We start from the raw sequence: 10,218 nt of genomic DNA, 5'->3' as shown, positions 1-10,218 counted from the left end.
TTTAGTTCTAGTGACAATATGTTTCAGATGAGATTTCAGTATGTTTTAAATAAAGCCACTTACAATCACAAAAACTATGACAGAACTTGCCATAAGCAGAAAGCACAGAATTTCACCAAGAACTACTGAGTTTGTTCCACAACCTTTATTTTAGCCAGGGCAGATGCACTTGTGAGCCAGGAGCTCTTTCCCCAGCTGTGCCTCGTGTGACAGTAGCACCTTCTGGCAAAGGACAGCACGCTCTGGGAACCACGCAACCATTTTATCAACATTTTTTCCCTGTTGATTTCAGTGTGAAACACAAAGTAAACACACTTTCTCCTATTTCTCCATCCAGAGACATGTGATCTAATGGAGTAATTTGTAAACTGTTTGCTACTAGTAGTGAAAGGAGCTTGGATCATCCTGAAGTGAATTCTCTTTTGGGAATTCCTTCCAGATAAGGCAGTCAAGCCAATCCATTTCCCTCCAGGCACTGCAGGGATCTTAGAAAATCTGTCAGAAAGTCAGGCAGATACCCAGGCTGCACAACAGAAACAGAAGATGGGAGATGCAGATTTCTCTCTAGTGGCATCTTTTCCTACAGGTGCCAATTGTGGCAGCTGTAGGAGCAAGGAAAAAGGGCTTCCACCTTGGCAGCCTGGTGCAATGGGCATAGTAGGAGAGCACATCCCATCAGATGTGTCTGGGGTACCAGTGTGGAGCCAAATAACAGAGATTCTATCTGTACAATGTATCAGCTGAAATACTGGAATTAAAGCACTATTTTTAAAAAAGGGTCTTCCTGGGAATAAAAGTACCACTCTTTTGTCAATATATGTCTTTGAAATTATTAAGTACTACTTTAAATTACATACATCTATGGTCATGTTTTGCAATATTTATATTCTTTTTCTATCTTCAGGCTGAAGAAACTGCTCATTTCTTGCCGGTTGATTTTTGTTTTGTTGTTGTTGTTTTTTTTTTCTCTCTCTTTCAGGCATAACTAAACTCTCTGGGACTGGTGTTTCTTTCCTTGCTTTCCAGCAAGTTACAGGAACACATCGCCTGCTGCCAGATCCCTTCTACCAATTGGGATTTGCTGACATGGAGAAGAATTAAGCAGAATGAAAGAATAGGATTATGGCACCATTGAAAAGGGGAAGGACAAGAAGAATGACATAATCACAAAACAATTAGGTTTGAAAAGACATCTGAGACCTTTGACTGAACACCACCATGCCAACTGAACCATGGTACTGAGTGCCACCTCCAGTTCTTCCTTAAACACCCCCCAGGGATGATGACTCTACCACCTCCCTGGGTGGCCCATTTCAGTACCTAATCACCCTTCAAGTGAAGACATTCCTCCTAACTCCAACCTGAACATCCTCTGTCACAGCTCCATGCTGTCTTCTCATCCTGCTGCTTGTTGCCTGGGAAAAGAGCTTAACCTCCACCTGGCTACAACCTTTCCCAGAGAAGTTATAGAGAGCAATAAGGTCACCCCTGAGCCTCCTTTGCTCCAGGCTACACACCCCAAGCTTCCTCAGCTGCTCGTCACAAGCCTGGTTTTCCAGACCCCACATCAGCTCAGTTGTCACTCTTTGGACTCTCTCCAGCACCTCCATGTCCTTCTTGAATTGATGGGCCTTGAACTGGACACAGCAATCAAAGTGCCGAGTCCCTGTCCTAGTCCTGCTGGCCACACTATTGCTGATACAGGCCAAGATGACATTGGCCTTCCTGGCCACCTGGGCACACACTGGCTCGTATTCAGTGGCTGTTGACCAGCACCCCTAGGTCCTTTTCTTCTGAGCAGCTTTCCAGATGCTCTACCCACAGCAAGCTATGTTGCATGGGGTTTTGTGGACAAAAAGTAGGACCCAGCAATTCTCCTTACTGAACCTCATACCACTGGCTTTGGGCCATTGATTCAGCCTGTCCAGATTCCTCTGCAGAGACTTCCTACCCCACAGCAGACTGACACACCCAGCTTGGTGTTACCTACAAATTTACTGGGTCCCCTCACCCAGATCATCAGTGAATAAAATTGGATGTAGCACCATTCACCACCACTCTCTGAGCCCGACCATCCAGCCAGTTTTCAACTCAGGGGAGAGTTTGCCTCTCCAAGCCATGGGCTGCCAGCTTTTCCAGGAATATGATGGAGTCAAAAGCTTTCCTGAAGTCCAGGTAGACAACATCTACAACCTTGCTGTCATCTACTAGGCAGATCACCTGGTCATAAAATGAGATCAGGTTGGTCAAGCAGAACCTGGCTTTCCTAAACCATCCTGGCTGGGACTGATCTCCTGGTTGTCTTGTATGTATCGTGTGATTGCACTCAATATGATCTGTTTCATAACCTTGCTGGGCACCGAGGTCAGGCTGACAGGCCAGTAGTTCTCTGGATCCACCTTCTCGCCCTTCTTGCGGATGGCTGTCACATTGGCTGGCTTCCAGTCATGTGGGACCTGCCTGATAAATTATGAAGAGGGGCTTGGTGAGCTCTTCCACCCACTCCCTCATCACCTTAGGATGAGTCTCCAATCCAGTCCCATAGACTTGTAAGCATCTAAGTGGCACAGCAGGTCACGGCTTCCTCCGGAGTTAAAGGGTGTCCATTCTGCTCCCTGTCCCTGTCTACCAGCTCAGAAGTCCTGAGGATCTTACTGTTGAAGACTGAGGAAAAGGTGTGGGGGAAAAAAAAAAAAAAACCATAAACAAAAACCCAAGGAAAATGCTCTGACGAAATGACACTAGACCACTTAGGAGGAGAAGGAGGAGGGGAGGTAATCTCTCAAGTGAGGCTGAATAAGCAGGAGGAAAAAACCTGAACTATAATGAAACCTCAACAGCATTTCTAGAACCTAACATCAGTCACAGCTGCAGCCTGGCCTGAATCTGGCTTCTCAGGTCCTGACTCACACAGTCGCTCTTTCTGCTTTCATTACAACTCTCTGACAGGAAAAAGGGCCCGCCTTCGACCCCGCATGGAGCAGCACGGACCACAGGGCTCTGGCGCTCCCGGCGCGGCGCAGCCCGCGGGGTAAGGCGATCAGCAGTGACCAGCGAAGCCGCAGCTGCTCCCGAGCCGGCCGGGCGGCAGCAGCCGGGGAGCGGGCGCGGCAGCGCGGGCAGACACGGCCGAGCCCCGCGGGACCGAGCTGTCTGGGGTCTCCTCACACTGCGGTCTCCCTCGGATGTCCCGCCAACAGCAGCGCCCTGGGCTGACACTGACACGGACAGCGCCGGGCGCCCCGCTACACACTGGGGTGGTCCCGACGCGTGGCAGCGACCTCCGCCACCCCGAGGGTGCTGCCAGGACACAGCAGCGGGTCCTCGGGCGCGCCCAGCCACGGGGATGGGCCAGAAAGGCCCGGGGAAGTCGGAACGACCGCGCCGCTCTCTATCCCTCCCCCCGCCCGCGGGCCCGCTTCACCTCAGCCAGGCGGGGAGCGGGGGCCGCGCCGGGGAGGCTGCTCCCTCCCCCGCCGCCGTGTGACCTCATGCAGGAGGAAGCGCCGGGCCGCCCCCGCCGCTCCCACACGGATGCCGGGGAGGGAAGGGAAGGGCACGGCAGGGGGGGCGGGGGCGGCCGCCCTGACTCAGCCGCCGGCGGGGACACGCCGCGCTGACACTCCGGCCACGCCGCCGCGAGGCCGCCGATCACGCGCGGCGGCCCGGCGCCCATTGGCCGCCGCCCCACACACCTTTGCCGGCGATTGGCCGGCGGGCGGCCGGGGGCCCCGCCCACCCCCCCGCGCGCGGGCCCGGGGGCGCCGCCGCCCGAGTGGGGAGCGGCGAACAAAAAGAGGAAAACCGGGAGAGCGGCGGCGGCACCTCGGGGCAGGATCGGCTCCTCCGGTGAGCGACCCGGGCATCCCGGGGGGCCGGGACGGCTGGGACCGAGGGAGTCCCCGGGAGTGGTACGGCACGGGGATAACCAGGGCACCTCAGGGCACGTGCGGGGGCGATCCACGGCAGGAGGGACCGCGGGCAGGAGATCGGGCTGGGGCGGCGGCTGGAGAGGCTGAGTCGCGGTGGGGGACTGGAGCTGCTGGAGCGGGTGAACTGAGCGGGCGGCTGCTGAGTGTAGGAGAACCTCCCGCGTGGAGAGCCCTCCGCGGGGCAAGCCGGCGAGGAAAGCCGCGGGAGGGAGGGAAGGAGGGAGAGAAGCCGCCGAAAACCTGTTGGCAGCGCCGGTCCGGCGCCGTGCAACCTCTTTTTCGTGAGTACCCGACCGGGTGCGGGCGCTGGCCGCGGCAGCTGCATGTACCAGGTGGCAGCGGTGAGGGAGGAGGAGAAAGCCGGGGGGATCCCGGCGCCACGCGGGGTGGGCGGCGCGGCGGCAGGGAAGCGGAGCGGCGCTGCGGGAAGAGCCGGCCGCCGCCCCCGTAACCAGCTTCCCGCAGGGTCGCCGCTTCGCTTCCCTTCCCCCGCAACAGGAGGCGTCGGGTGTGGCGGCGCTGACCCCAGGCCGGCCCCCGCCCGCTGTGACGGCTCCTCCCGCCCGGCTCCTTCCCCCCGCCCGCCCTCACAGCCGGCCGCCGACGCGCGCCGGAGGCGGGGGCGCCGCACGGGGAACTGGGGGAAAGGTCGGCGCGCGGCGGCGCCCGATCACGCTTTGTTCAGGTGCCCCGCCCCGGGCCGCGCCCTGCTCAGTGCGGGCCAATGGGCGCCCGGCGCGGCTCCGGGACATCCAATAGGGGAGGGCGGGGGCGGCGCGCGCGTGGGCGGCCGGCGGGGTTCGCTGAGGTGAGGGTGGCGCGCGCCCAATAGCCGGGGGCGGGGCCCGCGCCTGAGCCCCGCCCACAGCCCTGCGCCTGAGCCCCGCCCACAGCCCTGCGCGGGGCCGGCAGGGAGTACCCAGATAGAGGTGTGGCGGGGCACATAGGTGTGTATGTGTATGTATATCTCGGTTCTCCAAGCAGGCGATTTCCCTGGCATGTATGTGTAGTGTGAGAGAGACCCTTTGAGTATTTTCTAGAACATTTTTTGTTGCTAATACCTTTCGAAGAAAATGTGAACCAGCCCCAATGCAGTTCTTTCTCAAGTGCCAAAATAAGCACAATGCTGAGGGTTGTGTGTGTCCAAAGCAAAAATAGGAGGAGGGTGGGATGGTGGAGGAAGTTTTGATTTACTTTTTGGGGGGGGATGTGAAGATTTTTCTTAAGTTCTCAGACACAGCTTTTGCAGTGTGGAATAACTTTAACGTACTTAAGATCCAGAGTAGTTCTTTTCCCTCAAGTAATTATATTATTTTCATCTGATGGCCAGATTTCCTCACTAACAAATTTATAAAAATATTACAGAAATAAGAAAGAAGGCAGGAAAATACAGGTACATCAAGTGTCTTGGTCTTGCACAGGTTGCCCTGTTTGTTTTTAGCAATGCCTTCTTGCTGCAAAATACTCAAACTTAGCATCAGGTTTAAAGTTTCTTTTTTTTTTTTTCTTGAACCAAAGCAGAAGTAAGAAATGGAGGCGATGACTGAAAAACAGAGAGATACAACATATTTCTGGAACAATACGCCTGAAAAAAGTGATTATGAGGCTGTAGAAGCCCTTATTTCTATGAGTTGCAACTGGAAATCAGACTTCAAGAAACATGCAGAAATGAGACCTATAACTCCTGCATCTGACATGTCAGAAGAAAGTGATGAGGCTTTGCTTCCTGGAGCAGCAGACTTTAATGCCATACCAGCATTTGTAAGTTTTCCAACTCGTGTGTCTGTGTATGTGCTGGTTTTTAACAATTAGAGTGGTGATGTCCTGGTAACGTCCCCCACTTACTGTGTCTCTCTCTCCTGCACAGTGCCTGACCCCTCCCTACAGCCCTTCCGACTTTGAGATGTCGCAGGTGATCCACCCGCTCGGCAAGGCGCTGTCCGAGGCTGCCAAGCCTCCTCTGGCCACACCTCGGAGAGAAGCGGAGAGGTCTCCAGCAGCCAGGCCTCTGAAAGCTCGAGTGACAAGTGTTATCCGCCACACGGCTGATGCCCAGCTGTGTGATCACAAAACCTGCCCCGTGAGAACAGCCAGCGTACTCAAATACCAGGACAGTGCTTCAAGGGAAGCAAACAGGAAACAAGACGCCAAAGAAGAGCACTCTGTGTGCTCTGCCGTGGCACCGAGTGGAGCCAGTGCTGAGACCAGCGAACTGTCGGTGGCAGAAGGAAGAACTGCAGGACCAGCTGTTGGTCCCATGCCCTTGACAAAGCCCTCGGTGAGCAAGGAGGAGTCTGTCGCTGAACCAGCAGAGCAGCCAGCGGTGGCAGCACCGCTGTCCCCTGCCCAAGGTAGCGGAGCCCCGCCTGTGCCAGTGATTTGCCAGATGGTCCCACTGCCCACAAACAACAGTGTTGTGACGGCCGTGGTGCCCAACACCGTGCCAAGCCAGCAGCCAGCTCTCTGTCCGCCCATGGTGTTCATGGGGACCCAGGTTCCCAAAGGTGCTCTCATGTTTGTTGTGCCCCAGCCAGTTGTGCAGGGCACAAAGGCTCCCATTGTTAGTCCAAATGGCACAAGACTCTCTCCCATTGCCCCCGCACCTGGCTTTGTACCTTCTACAGCAAAAAACACTCCTCAGGCTGATTCTTCAAGAATAAGGAGTCACATTTGCGGCTACCCAGGATGTGGGAAAACGTACTTCAAGAGCTCCCATTTGAAGGCTCATGTCAGAACACACACAGGTTGGTTACTGCTGCTGCATGTTAAATCTAATGTAGAAAACTGTGGTTGTATATACAGCTTGTTATAGTTGTAGCGATTACCGGATCTGTTCATGGAACAAATTGTGGGCCAACAATGAAATACTTTTTTTGCCAGCATGCATTATAATGCTGCCTAATCTCTGACGGGAAGTCTCCCCGAAGGGAAGTTGACTCAGCAGTTTGTTTGTGCTAGACGTGCTTCATGTCAGAAGGTGTTCAGTAATGCATCTGTAGAAGCAAGGCCTTGCCTAATGTGGAGCCATGCTTTCCAGAGTTAAAAATGCATTATTAGGCTTCTCTTCAGGAATGCCTTTTCTAGAAGTGGGTAAAACTTGGGAGATTGTTTTATGAGAGGATGTGAGAATCCACTCCAAACTATTCCTGCTTTAGATATTCTAGAGTAACTTCTCCAGCCTCAGCCCTTAACTGCAGCAGCAGAAAGAGTTCTGTGTATTTTCACACAGGCTGACGGTGCGCTGCTAGAGCTTGGTTACATAAAACCTCATTGCAGGCTGCGCTTTAGAGGGGAGTTTTGGGCATGCTGAGTCATCATTATCTGCAGTTTACACAGAGCTGAGTGTTAAAATCAGCTGTCTTGAGAGGTGAAAAGCATTTTCAAACAATTTGGTTCCGGAGAATTTTAACCTTTAACCCTTTCCCATACTACTTAGCCTTGGCGATAGTGAGTCTGCATGTTAAAATATTAGTATATAAACAATTCTCTACATTTTGTGTGTATAATGCTTACGTGGATTTTTGGCTCAGCTGCCATAGTCGAAACTTTCCTGCCAGTTGAATCAAATCCTGCCAGTTAAGGCAGCAGTGTTTATTGCTCAGTGCTCACTGGGTTTTTCCCTGTGTAATTTCTTCCCTTCCAGGAGAAAAGCCGTTCAGCTGCAGTTGGAAGGGCTGCGAGAGGAGGTTTGCACGGTCTGATGAACTGTCTCGGCACCGCAGGACGCACACCGGGGAGAAGAAGTTTGCCTGCCCCATGTGCGAGCGGCGGTTCATGCGCAGCGACCACCTCACGAAGCACGCGCGGCGCCACTTGTCGGCCAAGAAGTTACCCAACTGGCAGATGGAGGTGAGCAAGCTCAATGATGCTGCCGTGCCGCCGACGTCTGCGGCAGCCCAGTGAAAGGACTTGCTCTGAAGACAGTGGAATTAACTGTTGTTGCTGGGATAGGCCAGCTGAAAAAAGGCTTTTTCTCCTGGTCTATGGTTCTCCCGCACTGGCTGCTGACAGCAGTTCAGAGAGGCAAAAGCAGCCTGCGCTCAGTCACAGAAGATGTTGCTGGGAGAACCAGTGGCTGACTGGAGTAGCGGGTGTCTTTTGCACTGGTGAGGAGAGAAAGAAGGGGAAGGCTCTAGAGCAGAGCAGCCACATTGTGCCAGTTTTGAATTCTGCAAATCACTTGTGTATGCTCTAGATCCAGTCCCATGCAAGTGTTCCTGAAGGTTCGTTGCTTATGCTTGAGACCAACTCTCATTTTAGCTGTCTGTCTTCAGTAGGCGCAGACAAGGACAGCAGCAATGTACAGGCACAGGCTTGAAAGCCCAGAAGCCACCTGCGTAAGATAATCTAAATCAGTTTTGCTACTTCCGCCACCTTTGCTTGGTAGGAATCTTTTCCTCCTAACTGTTCTCCAGCCCCATCATAACTGATGATTTGGTGCCAGACTCCTGAAGATTTTAGGCATCTCCTCCTGCATGGGGTGGTTAACACACCCAGCTTTACGCTGCTGTGTCCAGAAGGGCTTGGGATGGGCATGCAGGGGCGCTGCATGGGCAGTCAAAGGGCAGGAACATTTCTGAATCCTTATTCGCTTTGTCATGTTTTCCCAGCTGCTTTGGCAAGCTTTGTGATTGTTACAGCTGGTTATACCTGGGCATCGCGTGATGCTTCTGCTTTTGTGTTGCTTATGGTTTCCTTTCCACCTTCTCACTGCACTTGTCATGAGCAGATAATGGGGCACCTTGAAGAAAACTTGGTAACGGTAAACTACTCTGGTTGATTAAAGAAGAAAACCAAGAATCTTAGGCTTCTTGATTGTGTTATTCTTTGAAAGGCGGTTTATGCTAAAATTGAAATGGATATATTATGTATTGTATTAAATTAGAAAGTTGTGATTCAAAGAGGAAAACAAGGCAGCAAAGACACCGGCCTAGAATTTAAACCAGCTTTTGTGACAATGCATCAATTTTCACTATTTGTATTTTATCATATTATGTTGAGGACACATATCAGAAAGTGAATGGTTTGAAAATAGTGTATTAGACCTGCTTTTTGTGACTACTTTAAAGATTTGCACATTTCTTATGTTGTACTTTATACTTTGTTTACAATAAACCGATTTTCTTTAATATCGACCTCTTTTTTTTTTTTTTTAATTCATAGTGGAACTTATCCCTTTGCAAGGAAAATAACCTGAAAATAAAATTGTCTTGACCAATGGAACACTATCTCTTAATTCTTTAATATTTTTAAGCACTATTAAGCCCACAGGAGTGGAATTTCAAGTCTGTGCTTACTGCTCTGCATCTCTGTCTTGGTTTGGTTCCGGGTTTTTTGTCCCAGCTCTTCATCCTCCCTTTTCTTCAGCACCCAAAGCTGATCATGCCTATGTGGGCCATTATGATGCTGATGAAAAGCATTTCCTTTTTGTTGGTGATTGCACTGCCTTCCCCAGGAAGGAACCTGGCCGTGTTCCTGGTGGCCTGCCTGTGGGGCAGAGGTGCTGGCTGCTACCCCCAGGTGTGGGATCTAGGTCCCCTGTGGCCCTCCCCAGGACCTGTGGGCATGTGGTGCTGGCACCGAGGTGGGCTGGAGGTGGGCTCCAAGCTGGGGGTTTCCCTGCCCTATTAAAGCTGTCGCTGTAGGAATGCCCTGCCAGGAGGAGAGCAGGGAACTGGGGTTCTCTCATCTCAGGGCAGAGGCTGGGCTGCCTGGCTACACTGTCTGCTGCCCCTGCGTGCCAGTTGTGGCCATTGGTGCTGCTCTTGTGAGCTCTTCTGCCTCAGAGATCCCCAGATTTCACAATCAAACGGATGCTGACTCACTGCCCTTCCCTGCTGTGAGCTTGGGGCAGAGGCACTCACTCCTTACCTTGTCCTGTGTGACACAAGGGCCCTGTGTAGGGAACACTTGAGTCACTGCCCTTATCGTTCCAGGTGGGAAATGCCATCATAGCCCAATGCAAGAGACGCTTCTTCCCCAGCAATGCAAGATGTGAGCGCCATTCCACCATCTTGCTTCAAGGTATTTCTCATTTCATGGCCATAAGATAAAATGTTGTAAAAGCTCTGAGACATTTCCACATCTGCAAATAGCCACTGGACTAGGAATGAGGTACCCTCACCAGCTCTGCCTGGCAGGCTGATCCTTGAATACTGTTTTCTGCTGCAGCCCTGCAGCCTAAGAGCATGAAGAATATGCCACCTCCCCCATCCTGCATCCTGCCCATGCGATGGCCCTGTCCCTCTCCTCTGCAGTGCATAGGGTGGGCTCTGAAACCCCTCTA

General features: G+C 52.6%; 1 protein-coding gene across 1 annotated transcript; it reads left to right on the top strand.

Annotated features, from left to right (window-relative positions):
* The first annotated feature begins 3,721 nt into the window (after positions 1-3,721).
* KLF10 (KLF transcription factor 10) lies at positions 3,722-9,061 on the top strand. Its single transcript, XM_066334402.1, has 4 exons — positions 3,722-3,849; positions 5,454-5,693; positions 5,800-6,676; positions 7,576-9,061. The coding sequence occupies exons 2-4, from the start codon at positions 5,463-5,465 to the stop codon at positions 7,833-7,835; spliced, it is 1,368 nt and encodes a 455-aa protein (XP_066190499.1). The 5' UTR covers positions 3,722-3,849; positions 5,454-5,462; the 3' UTR covers positions 7,836-9,061.
* The last annotated feature ends 1,157 nt before the right edge of the window (positions 9,062-10,218 follow it).

The sequence above is a fragment of the Sylvia atricapilla genome, chromosome 1, assembly GCF_009819655.1.
Source record: "Sylvia atricapilla isolate bSylAtr1 chromosome 1, bSylAtr1.pri, whole genome shotgun sequence".
In the NCBI taxonomy this organism is placed as follows: domain Eukaryota; kingdom Metazoa; phylum Chordata; class Aves; order Passeriformes; family Sylviidae; genus Sylvia; species Sylvia atricapilla.
This window is presented reverse-complemented; position numbering and strand designations above follow the sequence as displayed.